Genomic DNA, 21,586 nt, shown 5'->3' with positions numbered 1-21,586 from the left:
TGAAGGTCCATTCTAAAGAAAAAAAATCACAACCAAATCCACAGCCATTTCCTCAAAGTTGCTATAGTTATGGTGTTAAGATCATAAGTTAGTCAGATTGTCACTATACAACTGGAAGCTGAAGAAAAAACTAGAAGAGTTGCTGGGAACAGATAGCTGTCCATGAGAACCAACAGAATTCTAAGGACATCTCTACTCTAAAGCAGAGTAGTAGTAGCAAAAACTAAATATATGCAATCCCTTTGCTTGCTGACTCTTGGCCCAAAATGTCAGCTCCTTTCCCTTTGTTCTGTTGCCCATTCTGTATCCTCCCTTATCCCTACTCCTTGGTTATGACTTCTACTTCATTAATCACCAGGTTACTGAAACCGCATTTTCTGACCCTAGCTCTCGATCTCTTCCTTTATCCATGGACAAAGCAAAAGGATTAAATGGGTAATATCTTTCCCTATCTCTCAGTCATCCTAGTCTCTTAAAGACTGAAGAATCACTTATATTTCTTCCTTGTTGTCAAGGTCCACTGTCTTTCCCTTAGCTTTCAGGGAGATAATTTGCCAGAGCATCCCAAAGGAAAGATTGGGAAGAACATTCTGCATTTTCCAGGGATAAGTGGGCATTGCTTTCAACATCAGATCCATAGCTCCCAAAAGAGCCAAGAGTAAAGGGGTAGTGATTTGAAAAAAACTTGTTTCTCTCCCTTTCTTGTAGAGTTGCTAATGACTAAGGGAAGATAACGCCTTTGCCAAGAAAAGTGAATCCTGTCCTTTAAAATTACATTTCATGACCAGCAGGAGGAATACAGAGAGGCTTGGAGAGACTTACATCAACTGATGCCGAGTGAAATGAATAGAACCAGAAGATCTCTGTACACTTCAATGCTGTATGAAGATGTATTCTGATGGAAGTGGATATCTTCAACATAAAGATGATCCAACTCACTTCCAGTTGATCAATGATGGACAGAAATAACTACACCCAGAGAAGGAACACTGGGAAGCGAATGTAAATTGTTAGCACTACTGTCTATGTACCCAGGTTACTTATACCTTCGGAATCTAATACTTAACCTGCAACAAGAAAATGGTATTTACACACATATATTGTATCTAGGTTATACTGTAACACATGTAAAATGTATGGGATTGGGTGTCATGGGGGGAGGGAGTAGAGGGAGGGGATAATTTGGAAAAATGAATACAAGGGATAATGTTATAAAAAAATTACTCATGCATATGTACTGTGGGGAAAAAATTCTAAATAAAAAATAATAAAATAAAATAAAAGTACATTTCAGCTCTCAATATTGCCTTCCTAAAGGTGATGAGCCAAATAAAGTCAACAGATGATGAAGGCAGAATGACCCAAAGTAAGGAGTCCACAGTACTTTTATTTCTTTCATCCAAAGAAATGAAGGGACCCCGAAACTCTAAAACTCCTTGAATGCTCTTTGGTACAGCTACCAGGACCCTGCCCATTGAGAAGGCATTCTCCTCTCTGGGCCAGCCTCCCTTTCCCTAACAGGACTTGCCACTGAGGAAGTCAGTCCTTAGCAAAGCCGACTTCTCAAAGAATAAACTTCCATTTTTGCCACCTAAAGCTCTTTGGGTCCGTGAATTCTTTCACGAAGGACTAGCTAGACTAAAAGGGAATTTCCACAGCTCTCTGATTGACACTAGAACCCCATCAGTCGTGATTATCTTTTCAGCTCTAAATCCTATCATCTAGTTCCTGAAGCACTGTTTCTTTCTAATGCTTTTCTTTCCAGTTTTGTATTACAGTTTATCTTAACAACGAATTTTTGGAGATCCGGAGATCCATTTTTAAGATTAGGAAAACTGAGGTTCTCTGCTCAAGAATAGCAAGGGCTTTTAGGTGACGTCACTGCAGGACCGGCTCCGAGTCCTCGGCGAAGTTAACTGGAGCACCCAAAGTCTGGGATATCTGCCCCCGACTGAGAAAATCCGGCTCGAAACGACCCAGGCACCGTTTTCTCCTGCCAGGAAGCAAAATGGCGCAGAGTAGCCAATCGTGAGTAACTAAGTAAGGAAGTCGTTGCCAGGAGTCAAGATGTCGCGAATACCCAGCTGTAAATAACCCATGAAGGCAGGAGGTCGTGCCAGGAATCAAGATGGCAAAGAAAGTCATTTATGGCTGACTAAGGGAGAGAAGCCGTCGCCAGGAACCAAGATGGTGCTCAGAGATTACCTGCCTCCCCCCTGCTCTCCTGCGGCGAATCGGCTATACCGCAGTCCTCCTTCGAGTCCCAGAATCCGCCCCTCTGCCTTTCCGGTCTACGGGCCCGAAGCCCAGGGGCAGCCCTGGACTAACAACCCCTACCGCCCGGCTTAAACTCCGTCAGACTGTGGGCGCCACTTCCGCTGACGTCGGCGGCGGCGACACGTGGATCCAAGATGGCGGTGGTGCTGGTGAGTGAAGGAGAAGCCGGAGCCGGGGCAAGAACGGGGTGTCTGCGGTAGGGACCCCAAGGCCGGGGTCGAACCTGCGGCCGAGCCTCCCCGCGCCTCCACCCTGGCCTGGTCCCCTTTCCCTTCTCTCGCCCCGCTCAGCCTCGGCGGGTCCGAGGAACCTCTTCTCCCCGGGCCGAGGCCTGAGCGGAGGCGCCGCCTTGGACACTCCCCGGAGAGCCAGAAGCCAGACCCTTAGTGCAGCCCCTCGGCCTCCTGGGGGCAGCTGGTCCCAACTTCCGTGGGGCGGCTCGGGGCGGGGGCCGGGGCCGGGGCGCCGGGCTTTGGTATCCGACTTAAAGGGAGCGGACCTGAATTCGAATCCCAGGTGCTTACTTGAACCTTTGTGACCTTGGCCGAGTGGCTCCGGCTCTCTGGGCCTCAGTTTCCTCATCTGTAAAAATGCCGCTATCGGACCTGTCCTTTCTGTGGGCCTCAGTTTTTTTCATCCATAAAATGAACCGATTAGACTAGATAATTCCAAGGTTCCTTCTAGCTCAGTGTGCCAGAATCTTGTGCCTGATGCAGAGGGGACTGCCCGACAGGTTTAATGCACGCAATAGACACTTACTAAGGCTCAGTGGAAGGTGTCGGAGACAGTCACTTTACTTCCCCAAGCTTATCTTACCTGTCTCCTTGCAAATCATAAAAAGTTCTGGAGAAGAATGGGTGCAGACAAGGCTATAGAGATACCCAGGTGTATGCGTCTGTGTATACACATATTCAATTAAGTAAACATTCATTAAGCCCTTACTATGTGCCAGCCCTAAGCTAGGGATACAAAAAGGCAAAAAAGCAGCCCCTGTCCTCAAGGAGCTTACAATGAGGAAACAATGTGCAAAAATATATGCAAAGCAAACTCTATACTAGGTAAATAGGAAGCACTGACCTTAAGAGGGACTGGGGAAGACTTTCAGTAGAAGATAGTATTTTAATTGGGACTTAGAAAGTGTATGTGTGTACAATTTACATACATATATTATTGGTATAGTTTATTTTTGATGAGGAAATTTACCAATTCAAACAGGCAACAGTTTAGTCTCTTGGAGGCACAGGAAATAAGTGACTTGGCCAGTTCATGCTACCAGGAAGTTTCACAGTTTGAGAGATTCCAGTACTGGAACCAGTCTTCCTAACGCCAAGAAATCAAGTCTTTTCTCTAAGGCCATCGCTTTAACTCAAGCATTTTATAGTGTACAGAAACATTCACATCTCAAGGAGAGGAAAACCAAGCAATGGCAACTTTCTGGAAATCAGTTTCTTCCTCTGTAAAAGGATTAAGTAGCTAACATGTAGAATCTTTTAAGATTCATAAAAATGCTTTACATGAGTTATCTTTGGATTTTTATCAGGACTCTTGTGAAATAGGAGCTACTAGTATCCTCATTTTACAGATAAGGAACTGAGGCCCAGGGTCTCACAACCGGTGAGCTTGGGAAGCAGATTTTAAACCCAGCTCTTTAAGGTCCTTTTCTGCTCCAAATTCTATGATATATTGAGCCACAGAGAAATAAAGTGAATTTTTCCAAACTAGTAAGTGTTAAAACCTTGGGTCTTTCTGATTCTAAATGCAGCTTTTATCCATGAAACAACAGGTATATGGATAATAGGCAAACTAGAATTGGGTTTGTGATTGTTTTGTGTTCTAGAGAGCTAGTAGATGTGGAGAAAAACTTTGAATTTGAAGTTAGAAGATCTGGATTTTAATTTCAGTTCTATCACTTATTAAACTTTGGAAAAGTCACTGACCCTCTTTGGGCCTCTATTAAATGAAACAGTTTCTTAGGTTCCTTTCAGTTCCATTGTTTGTGCAGTTCATTCACAATTTTAGCAAACGTTTACTAAAAGTGCCAGATGTTACAGAGTACCATTCTGGAACTGGAAGAGATACAAAATGTAGAAAAAACAAAACTTGACCTCAGTGAATTTCAGTCTAGTAAGTGGATAAGATAGAGCAGCTAGATGCTACAGTGGATATAGTGCTGGACCTGAAGTCAAGAAGCATTATCTTCCTGAATTCAGATCTGGCCTCAGACACTTACTAAATATGTGACACTGAGCAAGTCACTTTATACTGTTTGCCTCAGTTTTCTCATCTGTCAAATGAACCGGAGAAGGAAATGATAAACTACTCCAGTTTCTTGCTGAGAAAGAGCTGGACATAATTGAAAAACAGCAAACTGATAAGGTGCAGCCACAAGATATAGCATACATGAAAAGTATATTGGAGAGTTACAAAACTCTGTTATATGCAAGTTTTGAATTGGAAGGGGAAGGGATTAAATTCAACTTCACAGAGGAAATAGCCTTTGAATTTGGTTTTAAAAGGTAAGATAAAAACTGAAAAGCAAAAGGGAGAGTTGGGAGGATCTTTCAGGTATAAGAGGCCAGAATCAATCAAAGACATGGAGGTAGGAGCACACAACTCATATTCAAGGAATGGAGGAATCCAGTTTGTCTGGGATCATAGAGTATATGGAGAGTGATATGAGAGAAGACTGGAGGGTCATTGTTGAGGGCCTTCATGAGCAGGTGGAATTTTGAATTTTACTAAATAATAGGAAGCCATCAAAGATTTTTGTGTAGAGTTGTTACATGCCCAGATCTTTACATAAGATTTTGGGTTCAATATAATGTCTGAATTGATGAGGGGAACAATTAGAGATTATTAAAATAGTATGGGTAAGTAGTAAGTTGGAATGGGAAAAAAGTAGGTATTTGATGCCAGAAATTCAGCACAGGTAAAATTGATAGACTTTGTAATTGATTCTTTTCTCATCTTTCAATCCAAAGATAATCCTAAAGTTATGAATATGGAAAGAAATAAGCATTTTTAAGTGCCTACTATGTCAGGTATTATGCTTAATGGTTTACATATACCATATCAACTATACCAAAGGGCATAAATTATATGATGATTAACTGTGATGGACTTGGCTCTTTTCAACAATGAGGTGATTCAAGGCAATTTCGATAAACTTGTGATGTAAAGAACCATCTGCATTCAGGAGAACTATGGGGATTGAATGTGGATCACAACATAGCATTTTCACCTTTTTTGTTGTTTGCTTGCTTGTGGTTTTTTTCCTCATTTTTTTCTTTTTTTTGATCTAATTTTTCTTATGCAACATAATAAATGCAGAAATGTGTTTAGAAGAATTGCACATATGTAAACCATATTGGATTACTTGCTAGGGGAGGGAGAGAAGAAGGGAGAAAAATTTGGAACACAAAATTTTACAAGGATGAATGTTGAAAACTTTTTGCTTGTATTTTGAAGAGTAAAAACTATTCTTACAATTATCTTATTTGATCCTCACAAGAACCCTGTGAATCCCCATTTATTGTTGAGGAAACTGAGGCAAACAAGATAAGTGACATGCCTAGGGTAACATAGTATGTGAAGTCAAAGTTGAACTCGTCTTCCTGAGGCCCATGACTTTAGTGCACCACCTAACTGTCCCTCATATAGTAATATGGAGGAATCAATGGTTGTGTTACAGACAGAAGTGGTAAAGTCAGAAGAGGGAATAGGTATGGGAGGAAAGATAATGAAATTTGATTTTGGCTCTGTTGAATTGTGGTGCCAGTAGGACACCCAGGTAGAAATGTTCTGTAAGCACTCTCCTTCTCTACAAAGATACACAGCATTGCATTGAAGAGATGTCAGGATCACCTCAATCAACTGACGAGTGTTGGAGATACAAGTACAAAGAAAACCATCCCTGAGTAGTTCACATTCTAATGTGATCCATGAAGTTTAGAGTACAGGAAATTGGAGTAAAGAAAGAAGAGGAGCCAGGGTCCACCCATGGGAAGTGGTTGCAGATAAGGTCCTTGTTGATCCCTTAGTTCTGTTCCAGTAGAACTATACTATAACTATATCTATAACTATGTCTATATAATTCTGTAAGCCACTTTATTCCTCTAAGAGTCTGTTTCCTTATTTGTAAAATGGGGGATAATGCTTCCACCATTTTATTCATCACAAAAGAACCGTGAAGTAAGTGCTTTTTGGTTTGTAAAGCACTTTATAAATGTGAACTGCTTTTACTAAATAGGAAGAGAACAGTAACATTCCACCCTCACACATAACTTCCTCTTCCAGAAGCTGTTAAAATAAAAATTACTTGGTCCATAATAAGTGTCATTCAACAGGAATTTCTTCTGGAGTGATACCTGTTAATTTCATTCCGTGGACATTTACAGAAACAAAGCCTATAGCAAGTAAGTGACATTTGTCACTCATCAAAGAAGAATATCCCTGGGTGTTGGTTTTCTCTTCTCCAGGAGTGATACATTGTTGTGGACTTACTTTCCTTATTAATGGACAGATGACTAAACCTTTCAGTTTAAAGCGAAATAATTGCCTGGAAAGGAATTTAAGTACCTCAGTAATTATTTCATAGTTTTTCTGGAAATATTAGACATTTCTTAATTGAAATTGTTTGAACATAGGTACTTAATACTTATTGATCATTTTGATTTATTAATTGAAAATATGTTTATAGTAACAAGAGTGCATAGAAACCCATTTCCCTCCTCCTCTTTCCTTTTTTTTTTTTTTTTTTGACATAGGAAATCTGTGGAATAAGATAGTAATGGGAAATTAGACCAGTTCCTGCTGTAGTAAAGATGTTCAGTAAAGCTGTATTGACCGTATTTGGTAATGGTAGAATATTCTTTTCAGAGGTGGGGAGTTTTTGGTTGTTGTTGGTTTTTTTTTTTCTTCTTAAGGAATAGTAAATTACCATAAAAAAAAAACAAAACTTTCTGCTGTGATTCACTGTCAGGGATTCCACAAGGAAATAAGGTGTATATTATATTAAACAAGCGCATTCTGAGCTCAGTATGTTGTGTATTTTGTACATAATCACTTGAACTTTTTAGGAACTAAAATATAAGACAATTTATAAAGGATGTTGTGAAGGAGATTTCATGTTAGGTCTAATAGTGAGAGTTGAAAAACTAACTTGTTAGAAAAGATGTGTGTAATATACAAATTTTGGTCACAGATTGACTAGAATGGATAGCTGATTCAGTCTGTAATAGGGGAGCTGGACTCCACCTTTGACATACAGATTTCACAACCTAGTAAGATGTAACTTGCCTTTCAGTTTTTAGATTCCTGTGGCAAGACTTGGTTATAAGACAACCAAACAGAAACTAAGCAAGTGACTGTGTAGCCTCATGGTCGTGGGAGCTGGATGTTTTGAAAAGTTAAGGTTATTAAGTGCTTGTCTAAAAGTTCTCAAAGTGGTTTTTTTTGGCTTTTTTTTTTTTCTGCTTTTTCCTTCCATCTTCTCCTATGCACATATTGCCCTATACTTTTTGTTTGTTTCTTGTCTTTCCTTTTTATATTGTTTGCCTTTTCTCTTCCCCTTTCTGGACTGCCATCAACCACATCTGTGTTAGGATAAAATGAATCAATGTTTGGGTGCTACCTTTTCCACTGTTGCACCAGGGCTAACTATAATTCCATACATTCTCTTTGGTTTTCCAAATGTCTTTTAAACCTGAGTTTGAGTCATTACTGTAAAGTTTCAGGATCAAGAGTTAAATTAGCCAGCAATGTAACATGAAGAAGGAGCATGCCTTACTGTTTAGTGGAGACAGCTACTGTTGGTGATATTTTAGTAAACTTGGGGAATTTTCATGTAATGATGTTTTAGTTTTGCTACCTCAGGAGACTTTAAGACTCACTTTAAAGAATAAAGCCCCAATTTCTTCCCTTTTAGATATATTTGGTCACCCTGTCTTTAATGTTTAGTTTTGGTCCTACTTAAATGACTAAAAGATCTCAACTAAGAGAACTAAGGAGGCTGTAATGATGCTCAGCATCACAAAGAAAAGGCATTTTACTTATCTTATCCATGGCCAAAAAAGCATTTGTGAATCAGTCTTGGGAACTTTATGCGAAATGTTGCTGCATTAAAAGGAGCAGTGTGCCAGTGGACCATTCTTGACCCAGTCACCAATTAGCCACAATACTTTGGACAAGTCTCTTTCTATCATTGGACCTCAGTTTTCTCCATTTGTAAATGAGAGAGGGTGATGTGGGGATGGTTCTAGTTTTATGGCATTCCATGATTCTGTGTAGGGAGCTGCAATGTTAAAGGTTGCTTCTCCATGAAGCTTAAAGGCGAAAATTGTTCTGATTCCTTTCATTCTCAATGCCCTTGTGGTTTTCAATAAAGATTTATCTTTTTTTCTCCTGACATGTTAATTATTAGTTGTATCACTGTGTATTTATTTACTCCCTCAGTCTATGTTCAGCCAGGTACTCTATTCTGCAATCATCACTGGACTATAAGAACACTTAACTGATTGCCTCATTCTCTTCCATGTGTATACACATGAAACACTAGGACAGGTGGTGATTTCTCCTTAAATAGCAAAACTTTTTTATCTTATCTTCTTTCAGTCCATTTATAGAGGACACTCTAGGAAGAATGGAAATAACATTGAGTTGCTACTTGCTTTCCTCCTTCACCTGGTTTTTCTTTTACAACCTTTGCAAAAGTTTTCCTTTGATCTAGCATTTAACTAACAGGCAGGAGAATGCAGATGGTCATGGTGCTTCCCTTTCAGAGTTTTGATCTGGGAGGGTGGGAAGACACTAGATGAACCTAGAGCCATTTGGCTTCTTTTGAATGATAGAAACCACCCATCAACAAATCTACTTTGATCCATGAACCATTTGCTTAAACCACTTTTTTCCAGATGTGGACCAGTGACGCTTGGAACTTCTATTCTAATAATCTTTTATTCAATGTTTATTAAAAACTTAATATTAAATGTTAGCTAATAAAATTCACTTGGTAACTATTTACATGTTAATTTCATTACATAAAGAATATTAATTTTTCAGTCACTTCTCAGTATTCACCACGATTCCTTACCCAATCTCATATACTGACCTTGCATTATTCTGTTAATCTTCATTACTTTGTTAATACTTCCTTCCTTCCTATTTCCTGTTAATTCCTTCCTCCCTGTTAATACTTACTGCATAATGAGACAAACATAAATTTGAAAAACCTTTGGGATTCAGGGATCTTGCTAAATGTAGCCAGTAGGACTTTTAAAAAACATATATGCACTACAATATGGGCTATAATTGAATTCCAAGCCTGCTTCAAAAAGGAGAGTCGAGATTTCCCATCTAGCCAACAAGAGAGATCTGGAAGAAGCCAGCAGGCAGCTGGGCTCCTTTTACGGATCCTGGTTATTGAACTGGAGGCTTCAACTGCCTTCCTCCTCCTTGGGGAACTTCAGGAAGATCTTGAGATAGTAGAATTTGCTCTGGCTATGCCACTAATTAGTTGTATGACCTCGGGCAAGTCATTTCTTCCCTTGGGGCTTCAATTTTCATCTCTGTTACATGATATCATTGGTTCAGATAAAGTTTCAGGTTCCTTTGAGCTCTGCTGTTAAAGGAGCCTGTGATTTTAGTTAGGAAGGTTTGTACTGTGTTCTAGTCTTACTCCAGTTACACATTTTCTGCAATCAACTCTTTTCTTTTTTGCCATGTAATTTATTATTTTAAGTTGTTGATTATTTTTGGTTTTTTATTTTCAAAAAATATGCTTAGGATAGTTTTCAACATTAAAAGAGAGAAAAAAAGAGAAAACAAAAAGCAAGCAAACAACAACCAAAAAAAGTGAAAATGCTATGTTGTGATCCACACCTAGTCCCCATAGTCCTCTTTCTGGATGCAGATAGCTTTCTCCATCACAAGTCTATTAGAATAGGTCTGAATCACCTCATCAAACGACTCTTTATAGTCTGTTGTCTTCTAAATTCTATATAAAAGGGACCCTTCACTATATTGTATATTTCTTGTGCTTCTCCAAAATAGTTTTTGTCTTTTATGTTGCCTATTGTTTCCCTCAGATCTATTCAAATTTCTCATGGTGAATTTTGTTGTTTTGCTTTTGTTTTTTTCTTCATGATTTCTTTTATTCTACAAAGTCTTCTTGCTAAGTGTATTTTTGCTGTCATTCATCTGTGTCTCCATTCTCTGGAGGCTTTAATTGATTAGGTAATTGCTGTCATTAACTTCTTATGACCTTCTCCCCAAAGCCTTTTGTCTCTTGCTAGCTAGCTTGAGTTGAGGCTGATTTTCTGGGCTCTAAGGTGGCAAGTTGTAGAGTGATTCTAAAGAGACTAGTATGAAGAAGCACATGTTGTTATGATCTTGAGGAGAGAGATGATAATTTTAGCTGCTTTTCCCACAAGAAACAATTAGTGTGGGGATTTGGAAAATAGATATGGGGAAAAAAGCAATTCTTTCCAAAGAGGGATGTGTAGACTTGGAAGGGAGCTTAGGGGCATCTAGTCTCATGTCATCATTTTACATATATTCCTTGGATCTCCCAGGGACCAGACTGGTACTAGACAGTAAGCGATATCAAAATGCTTCAATATAATTTTTGTATTGAAAAGGAAAAGGAAGGGAAGGTTAGCTTTTGGCAAGAAGTGGGTATGGCTCAATGGAAAGATCCATAGACCAGAGGAATTTAATTTTGCTTAATACTAGCTTTAGCTTTGTAACTCTGGGCATGTTACTTTTCCTTAATCTCACTTTCTTTATAATAGAAAATGGGATTAGATGATTTCTTGAGATTCCTTTCCAGCTTTTTTATATTCTATGAGATTCTGTAATCAAATGGGTTATCTTACTAAATGATCTTTCTATCATTGGAAGTATTCAAGCAGAGAAGTTGTTGAATGTCTTATATATTTCATAAAGGAAATTTCTTAAAAGGGTAAAAGATTGGGCCTTTCACATCTCTTGTAACTTAGATATTATGACATGAATTAATATTTCATCTTCAGGCCTCTAATTTGCTTCAGTAGAACTTATTTATTTAATATTTATTTATTCATATATTCCAGTCTGGGACAGGAGTATTAGGATGGGGAAGGGAAAACATTTTGATCCTTATACAATTATTTTGTGCTTCATTTTAATTTTTTAAAATTCATTTTTGTTTATATTCAAGTTGACATTCTTTTCCTTTCATCTTCCCTCTACCCCCTCATTAAGAAAGCAAGAAAAACAAAACCTTTATTACAATTATATACAATCAAGCAAAACATTTCCTCATTGGCCAAGTCCAAAAAAAAAAAGTCTAACTCTGCATGTTGAGTCTATCACCTCTCTGTTAGGAGGTGAGTAGCATTTTAATTTTAATTTTATTTTACATGGGCTATGTACTCTTATTTTATTTCCCCCCCAATTATAAAAGTGATTAAAACTTTTTTTTTTTAAATTTTGAGTTCCTAATTCTGTCTTGTTTTCTCCTCTTCCCTTTCCTTTCATTGAGAAGGCAATGCTTGAGTAAACAACTGCCTTTTCAATATATCAGTTTTCTCATTTGGAAAATAATGTGGAGGGTGGTAGTTGTGAGAAAAAACATTGGGCTAGATAGTTTTTAAGTCCCTTCCAGCACTGTTTCTTCCACAAGGTTAGGTTTTCATGCACATTTTAACCCTAAGAAGAGTACCTTTGAGGAAGGAGACCTTAGTTATTGGGCCTCTTATGTTTTCCAACTTTCTAGGTCATCTTGAAGTCTAAGATGGTGCATTAGATTACATTCCATGCAAACTCTTAAGTTGCCCCTACCTTGAAACAGAATGCCATCACCTCAGCATTTAGAAAGAAATCTGGCAAAAAAAAATAAAATCCTGAATCTTGTTCCTTCACATCTCTTAAAATCCCTTTCCTTGGGTAGTAAGGGTTGGACCTAGTAGAAGTACTTGTCACTCCAATTTCTCAAACTGAAACTAAGTTTTGGAACCATTATGAAGGTCATTAGGAACATGAGACTTAAATCTAGAAAAGACCTTAGGAATTATGTAGTTCCTTAGTTTAAGAATAGGGAAATAAGACCCTATGAAATTATTTGACTTGTTAAGAGCCTACAGTTAGGAAGTTGCAGGATTGAAGTTTGAACATATGGGATCTCTTGACTTCAAATTCAGTATTCTTTTCCTTTGTTGATTTAAAAAAAAAAAAAAAAAAAAAAAAAAAAAAAAAAACTTCTCCAAGAAGCAAGAGTTGTATTTGTCTGGTTTATCTATCATGTAGATAGATAAACCAGATTCTCACTGATGAAAAGTCAGACTCTCTGAGAATTATCCTGATGATCCTATCAAAGGAATGGGCCCAGACTTGTGCCTTTCCAAAGGCAAAATTATTTCCCCTTTTATCTTGATCACTGTAGTAATGTAATAATGACACCTCATGTTTGCTGTTAAATGCTGTATATGATTTTATTATTTAAAAAATGGCATGGAGTAATAATTAGCTTTACAGTTTGGAAAAACTATTGAGTTCACATCGGATGCCTCTGTTTGATAATCTCTGTTTTCTGATGGGGAAAAAAAAAAAAGGTCTCTTTTCTCACCAAGGCCAATCCCTCTACTTGGACTGCTGATCCCATCGCCTTGATAATTCCTCAACAGATTACCCCTACAATCATCTCAGTCATTTACCCTTTCTTCTGAAGTTCATTCTCTATCTACTGTTTTCTTTCTTGCTGTTTATAAGCATGCCCCAGTTTCCTCATTTTTAAAAAGCCCTTCCTTCCTAAAAACTCATTATCTCCTTAAGCCATTATTCTATATCCCTCTTCCCTTTTAAACGAAACCACTAGAAAAAGTTTTCCTCCTCCATTCTTCTCTTTTTACTTCTTTTTCAACCCCTTTCAGTCTAATGTCTGATTTCATCATTCAGCTGAAGTTGACCTCTTGAAAGGCACCAAAATTTTCATAATTTCAAATTCAATGACCTTTTCTCAGTCTTCCTTTTTGACTTCTTTTTTTGTGACAGCCCTCTGGCATAACAGTACCTTTGACTCTTGGTTTTTGTATTGCCATATTCCAACAGTGTAGATGAAGTTGTCAATGGGCTAAGTTCTCTTCTGGATACCCAGTTTTTGTCTAAGGAAAAACCCATGGGCTAACCACAGGCAGATTTGCATAGCAGGGTCAGAGCAAAATATTATTTGGGGGCTATGTTACCAGGAAGAAAAACTGCTGGTAGACATAATATTATTTGGGGAACACAGTTGTGCTAACTCTCAAAAAATATTTTTCCATGAGTATATTCTATAAATTTACACCTTCCCTTAAGGAGAAACTATCATGATCTGAAGACCACCAGGCTCAATTTTATAACTTCACTACAAAATTTAACACTGTTGACCACCTTCCCTTTCTGGATACTCTCTCCTCTCTGCGTTTTCATGACATTTTCTTTCTTTATCTTCCTCTGAATTGCATTACTACTCCTTGTCTCCTTTGCTGAATCAGCATCTTCTCATATCCTAATCCTTAACTGTAATTTTATCCAAGATCCTGTCCTTGTGGGCCCTTCTCCATCTCTTTTCTTTGGTAATTTCATTGTTTCCTCTGGTTTCATTTATCATCTCCGTGAAGAATCCAAAGTCCATCTATCCAGGCCTTACCTCATTTTTGAGCTGTATTCCTTTGTCACCATATTATTATCATATTATGTCACCATATAAACTTCCCATGGGATGTCCCGTAGGCATCTGAAACATCCAAACATCCAAAACAATTCATTATTTCCCCCCTCAAAACCCAATTTCCCTCTTTCCATTGAGGATACCACTATCCTCCTAGTTACCTAAGCTTGCTACTTTAGAATAACCCTCAACTCTTCTCTCCTTCAGCTCAGAACCCACCTCGAGTCACATGAAATCTTCCCCAGATAATCTCAGCTGCTAGTGTTCCCCACCCCACACCCACAACTCTCTTGTGTGTACTTTATATATGTTTTGTATTTATTTATATGTCTTCAGATTGCACGTGTTTGTTTTCCCTAGTTATAAACTCTAGGATCTCTATCAGTACCTTATTCCTAGTAGATTCTTAATAATTGCTTGTTGATTGATATTTGTTACTCCGAGGTAGACACTTAACTTCTTAATACCCCAAGCAACTCTATAACACAAAAAATAAAGAATAGTTGTTATCTGCATTGATGAAGAGATTTCTCATTGAGGATTTCCTTTACAGTTGATCTCCTAGCACTTGATCAGTAATTTGTGGCTGGGCTGTCCTTCTCTCCTTCTGCCCAGTGAAGCTTCTCTTGTAACAAAGTGAGTAACATTATCTGGCTCTTTTTCTCCCTTTTCCTCTCCAAGAGGATGGGTGCATCTCTTTTCTTGGACCAGATTGTTCATTATAATAACAAATTAGTTTTGTTTTTTCCATTTACTTTATTATGGTTATAGTTTATAGTTTTTTCTAGGTTTGTTATTTCATTCTGAATCATTTCACTACAGACTTCTTATATTTCTTTGAATTCTTCATCTTCATCTCTTATATTGCAGTAATATTACATTACATTCATAGAGTTGCTATGGATATTTGGTTAGAATTATATGTCCAAGATAGTTATTTTAAAACACTGTGCTAGGCATAAAGCCAGTCAACAGCAAATGTATGTTAATTGTGCATATTGAATTTCATATCTCTAGTTCTTCTTTCATAAGGTGTGTTTTCCTATTAGTTCCTTAAGACCAGTATTGTTTCTGTTATTATTTACATTGTTATTTTCATTTTTATTTTGCTCTCTTAGTCCTGCTTTCTTTAATTTGTATCATTACATATATGTCTTCCCTTGTTTCTCTCAATTCTTATTTTTTTTATGATACTTGTGATAAATGATTGATTATTACTATATCTTCTTAAAATCTATACTTTCGTACATTTCCCATTTATCTCATCAGATTGCTTCTTTTTAGGCCACATTCCCTATGAAATCTTAGACAATAAGATTTTTTTTATTTATTCCTAATATCTTTTTTTATTCCTAATATCTAGAATGCATGTTATTCTACTTCCAGCTTTTTCCTTTTTTATCTTAACAGTGAGTTAAGTCACTTCTTCTCAAGGTTCCGCTCATTTCTTAGGAAATAGCCAGTTTTTAGTTCTTCTTCCTTGCTTTATATATCCTTTTTAAAAAATGAAATTATCATTAAATTTAAAAAAATATTTATCAACTACTTTGTTATTGCTACTGAGAAAACTCCAGTGCATGTCAGGGTAATTGACTGTAGAGGTGATAGAGTTGTAATCTGATGTTCTGTTCTAAGATCCACATTTTAGCCAGGACATTGATAAGCTAGAGGGTGCCCTGAAGAGGGTGACCAGAACAGTGAAAGGTTGGAGAAAATACCATATAATTGGAGAGGTTTAGCTTACAGAATTGAAGGCATAGGACATGATGATAAGACAGCATGATGCAATGAAAAGACTCCTGGCCTTACAGCTCTGCCTTGCTCTTTTCTTCTTCCTCACCACAAAGCATTGAATAGGTTCCTTAACAAATGTTGTTGAATGCAGTATTTCCACTATATGGACAATCTATTAATAGTGGCACACTTTTATTGCAAAAGGTACTGACAGGAATTCCTTATCAGTAAAGTTGATATTTTCTTTGAATAGTCCCTTTAGTCTTTGAAAAATACTTTAGTATTTTTTTTAAAGTATTGTCAGTGCTATCTATTCTCTTGACCTTGTATTTCTTACCAGAGCTTATATGAAAATAGTTTTATGAGGAAACCTAGAAAGATAAGATTTCCTACTTTCTGGGGGAAATGGGCCATAATGTATAACTGGGAGCTTATAGAGTCATACATCCTTTGTCACATCCTGCTTGGAAGTGAGCATTTAGCTCTTGCATCAAAGTAGGGGGAGAGAAAATGTGTTAGCTGTACCCTGTTTTTAGGGTAATCATAGAATCTCAGAGTTGGAAGGAACCTCTGAAGTCCCCTAGTCTTTCATCCACTACAGGAATCCCTTTTACAATTTCCAGAAGAGATAATCATCAAACCTTCTTCTTGAACACTTCCACTAGTAGTGCACTTGCTATGGTAAGGTGGCTCTAAAAATAATTAGGAAGTTCTGTCTTATATTTAAATATTCCAATGGAGATGTGATCTCTCTAATGTGGATATTCCCTTCAACAATGCAGTTGGCAATACGTCCATGCCTGTCTGTCTTGTCTATTCTGTGTGATCTTCTTCCATACCTTAATTGGGGGGTGGGGGGATCTTCCTGACAATCTCTACAATACTTAAATATACCAATGGAGGCTGTCTTTTGGTTGTCCCACATTCCTTCTATGTGATGGGCCCATCCTTTTTTTTTCTGATCATACATTCTTTTGATGGTATCCTTTATACTTATCCCATGTAGTCTCTTGTGATGCATGTAGCCTTTTAATACCATCTATTTCCCTTTACATGATCTTCAACTTCAGTTTTTTAGACACCATAGCATTCTATTACTCACAGCCATTTATCACTGGAAAAATACTAGGGTTAAAAAGATGAGCCTTCCCCAAAGAAGTCACTGGCAGAAAGAAAGGCTTCAAATACAACATAATAGCTGTAGCCATCACTGGTAGCAAAGAGCTGGAAACAAAGTAGATTCTCATTGATGAGGAAATGGCTGGACAAAATTGTAATAAATGAATGTTCCAGTGTTACTTGTACCCCAGCTACTGTCCTCAACCTCCTCATCCCTCTCCCATTGGAATCTTAGACTCTGATACCAGACCCACCCTAAACTCTGATGGATAAGCTCTCACTTTATCTTCTTGGAGCTAGATCTCCATGTCATTTCTTAACTATTTACAAACCATGCTGCCATGAGTATCCCACCTTGCTAGTTCCCTTTATGTGTGGTCTTCTCCCATTAAAATGTAGGGGTTTTTGAGGGCAGAGACTGCTTTACCGGCTTGTGTTTATATCCCCAGCATTTAGCACAATGCTCCATACATAGTAAATGTTTAATACATGTTCAATTACTCCTTTGTAGAAAATTATATATATATATATATATATGGAATAGATTAAAGTATTGGAAGACATGTGACCTGATGAAAATCAAATTTGGCATATTTAAGAAAGCAATATTTACAGTGACTACAACAGTATTGATGGCAAGAAAGACCAAATAAAGCCAAAACAAAACTAGATGACTTAAAATTATAATGATCCAGCCTAACTCTAAAGAAGAGACAGCACAGGCTTCTCTCCAATTCTTGCAGAGGCAGGAGACTTTGACTATAGAAATTTTTTTTGATATGTTGACTGATTTTAATATACTGATTGTTAGTCTTTTCTTTTAATAAATATATGTTATATATATATGTATGTATGTATGTATATATTCATTGAGGAGAAGAAAGAAAAGAGATTTGCACTAATTTCCCAGTGTTCCTTCTCTGGGTATAGCTGATTCTGTCCATCAATTGAAACTGAATTAGATTGAAGTTGATTTTTTAAAATGGAAACAACCAAGGGTAGCATGACTATGGGAAAACAAACATAATAATAAGCTATTGATGGAGTTGTGAACTGATCTAGCTATTTTGAGAAAATTTTTAGATAATACAAGAAGGTAGACTAAATTGTCTATACTCTTTGACCCAGCATATGTTTCAAAAAGGTAAATGACAAAAAGGTCCCAAATAGAACAAAATAGTGATCATTTTCTTTTGGGTAGCAAAAAAAAAAAAAAAAAAATGATGTACACCAATTGGCAAATGGTTGAAATATATTAAAGGTATTACAACATAAGAAATACGAGAAATTCAGATAAAAATAGGAAGACTCTTGTATGAAATAATGCACAGTAAAGAAAGCAAAACCTAGAAAACTATGTACCTAATAATAACTGATAATTTCAGTGACAGTACTAAATAAGCTATTGTACTTGAATTGTAAGAAGTAATCTCAGTCCTGAAGAAGTGATAAAGAATACCTTCCCCTGATAGATGTACTGCAGATAAAGAATTCTTTCTCTACTTTCTGATGGAGGATTAGTTGTTTTGCTTAAATGTTTTCCTTTGTTACAAGGAAGGGTTCAATGCTATGTATAATTATAGTTTCTTTCTTTCTTTTTTTTTTTTTTTTCCCTGAGGCTGGGGTTAAGTGACTTGCCCAGGGTCACACAGCTAGGAAGTGTTAAGTGTCTGAGACCAGATTTGAACTCAGGTCCTCCTGAATTCAGGGCTGGTGCTCTATCCACTGCGCCACCTAGCTGCCCCTATAGTTTCTTTTTTTTTTAAACTAAAGGAATTTGGACTTTTCCTTGTAGGAAAAGTTTGGAAAATTACTGGATAATTTCCCAGAGGCAATCCAGCTTGTTCTTTCTTTTGTTTCCAGGTTTTTTGTAGTGACTGTTCTAGATATAAGTACTCAAAACTGAATTCTATACATTGTCTAGCCAAGTATCATGATAGTCATAGGCAATAGGCTTTCTTAAGTTTTTATGTGATATTAGAATATCATGGATCTCATTTAAGAGGCTATGTAATGTTCTGGAGCAAGACAACATGAGCATAATGTCATCTATAAAGAGACTCTCTTGAGAACCTCATTATTATAGGAATCCTCTCGTTTGGATTCTATACTGGGCATTCTCCTTGACAAAGGTGAATACCTTTTCCTGCCTGTTTTATTCCTCACTTGATGTTAATTTAAGAGCATCATTGAACAAAATTATCTCTTACTGCATCTTTCAGAGTATTTTTTATGATTTTGACATGTTTAGGAGACACTTTATTAGAGGAGAATTTCTAAGACAACTTTTTACTCTTATCAAATCAAAGGCTTTTTAGTAATCAGATAGTAAACACAATAAGATCTTGTATTTGCAATTCTCCTTTCTTCTGCCCCACTTTTAGGACTTAAGTTAGAATCCTTGATACAAAACATTACAAGTTTTTTTAATGGCTCTTCTTTTGGGGATGGGGTTGTCTTGTTGATTTCCTTCCAGGCGCTTTGAATGACTTAGTTGTTTCTCTAATATCTCCTTAAACTTGTTCATTGATTAAACTTTTTTTTTTTAAATAAATTCTTATGGTTAATGTCTATATCCTTTCCTCCAATTGTTTAATTTTGTGGGGGAGGCTCCTCAGGTTGGAGTTGATTTAATTGCATACCATACATTTTTCTAACTTTTATGCCTTCCATTACTTTTGTATTACCTGTATAAATCAGTTCAGTCAGTAAACATTTATTAAGTATCTACTATATGTCAATCACTGCCCTAAACTTTGGGATTACATATGCTAAAAGACAGTCCCTGACTTCAAGTAACTTACTATCTAATGAAGAAAAATGACAAGCAAAAGAAAGCTGAAAGGGGGATTCAAGGTTCTCACCTAGGGGTCATGATGGAGACTAACATGAAGGAGGGGAGCTGAATAGGAAATAAAGAGATAACTGGCTTATGAGCCTTCTTGATTTATTTATTTTTATTAATTTTATAATTATAAATTTTTTGACAGTATATATGCATGAGTAATTTTTTTTATAACATTATCCCTTGTATTCATTTTTCCAAATTTTCCACTCCCTCTCCTAGATGACAAGCAATCCCATACATTTTACATGTGTTACAGTATAACTTAGATACAATATATGTGTGTAAATCCAATTTTTTTATTGGATGTTAAGTATTGGATTCCGAAGGTATAAGTAACCTGGGTAGATAGAGAGTAGTGCTAACAGTTTACATTCAATTCCCAGTGTTCCTTCTCTGGGTGTAGTTGTTTCTGTCCATCATTGATCAACTGAAAGTGAGTTGGATCTTTTTTATGTTGAAGATATCCACTTCCATCAGAATACGTCCTCATACAGTATTGTTGTTGAAGTGTATAGTGATCTTCTGGTTCTGCTCATTTCACTCAGCATCAGTTAATGTAAGTCTCTCCAGGCCTCTCTGTATTCCTCCTGCTGGTCATTTCTTACAGAGCAATAGTATTCCATAACCTTCATATACCATAATTTACCCAACCATTCTCCAATTGATGGATATCCATTCATCTTCCAGTTTTTAGCCACTACGAAAAGAGCTGCTACAAACATTTTGGCACACACAGGTCCCTTTCCCCTCTTTAGTATTTCCTTGGGATATAAGCCCAGTAGTAGCACTGCTGGATCAAAGGGTATGCACAGTTTGATAACTTTTTGGGCATAGTTCCAAATTGCTCTCCAGAATGGTTGGATTCTTTCACAACTCCACCAACAATGTATCAGTGTCCCAGATTTCCCACATCCCCTCCAACATTCATCATTATTTGTTCCTGTCATCTTAGCCAATCTGACAGGTGTGTAGTGGTATCTCAGAGTTGTCTTAATTTGCATTTCTCTGATCAGTAGTGATTTGGAACACTCTTTCATATGAGTGGATATAGTTTCAATTTCATCATCTGAGAATTGTCTGTTCATATCATTTGACCATTTATCAATTGGAGAATGGTTTGGTTTCTTATAAATTAGGGTCAGTTCTCTATATATTTTGGAAATGAGACCTTTATCAGAACCTTTACTTCCCTTCTAATCTTGTTTGCATTAGTTTTGTTTGTACAGAAACGTTTTAGTTTGATGTAATCAAAATCTTCTATTTTGTGATCAATAATGATCTCTAGTTCTCCTCTGGTCATAAATTCCTTCCTCCTCCACAGGTCTGAGAGGTAAACTATTCTCTGTTCCTCTAATCTATTTATGATCTCATTCTTTATGCCTAAATCATGGACTCATTTTGATCTTATCTTGGTATATGGTGTTAAGTGTGGGTCCATGCCTAGTTTCTGCCATGCTAATTTCCAGTCTTCCCAACAGTTTTTTTCAAATAATGAATTTTTATCCCAAATGTTGATATCTTTGGTTTGTCAAACACTAGATTGCTATAGTTGTACCCTCTTTTGTCCTTTATACCTAATCTGTTCCACTAATCGACTGGTTTATTTCTTAGCCAATACCAAATGGTTTGGGTGACTGATAATTTATAATATAGCTTTAGATCAGGTACACCTAGACCACCTTCATCTGACTTTTTTTTTTTCATTAACTCCCTTGAAATTCTCCACCTTTTATTCTTCCATATGAATTTTGTTGTTATTTTTTCTAAGTCATTGAAATAGTTTCTTGGGAGTCTGATTGGTATAGCACTAAATAAATAGATTAGTTTGGGGAGTATTGCCATCTTTATTATATTCGCTCGGCCTATCCAAGAGCACTTAATGTCTTTCCAATTATTTAAATCTGACTTTATTTTTGTGGCAA

At 36.9% G+C, this 21,586-nt stretch overlaps 1 protein-coding gene across 2 annotated transcripts in view; it reads left to right on the top strand.

Annotated features, from left to right (window-relative positions):
* The first annotated feature begins 2,118 nt into the window (after positions 1–2,118).
* TM9SF4 (transmembrane 9 superfamily member 4) overlaps positions 2,119–21,586 on the top strand; it is a 57,021-nt gene continuing 37,553 nt past the window's right edge. The window contains exon 1 of one of the 2 annotated variants that reach the window (XM_074292764.1): positions 2,119–2,426. In XM_074292764.1, coding sequence (XP_074148865.1) covers positions 2,412–2,426 — 15 coding nt within the window. In that variant the 5' untranslated portion in view covers positions 2,119–2,411. Of the gene's footprint in view, positions 2,474–21,586 lie in introns of both variants that reach the window. The other variant, XM_074292765.1, reaches the window with a different exon arrangement.

The sequence above is a fragment of the Sminthopsis crassicaudata genome, chromosome 2 (assembly GCF_048593235.1).
Source record: "Sminthopsis crassicaudata isolate SCR6 chromosome 2, ASM4859323v1, whole genome shotgun sequence".
In the NCBI taxonomy this organism is placed as follows: domain Eukaryota; kingdom Metazoa; phylum Chordata; class Mammalia; order Dasyuromorphia; family Dasyuridae; genus Sminthopsis; species Sminthopsis crassicaudata.
The sequence above is the reverse complement of the archived record's forward strand: the minus strand, read 5'-3'. Positions and strand labels throughout refer to the sequence as shown.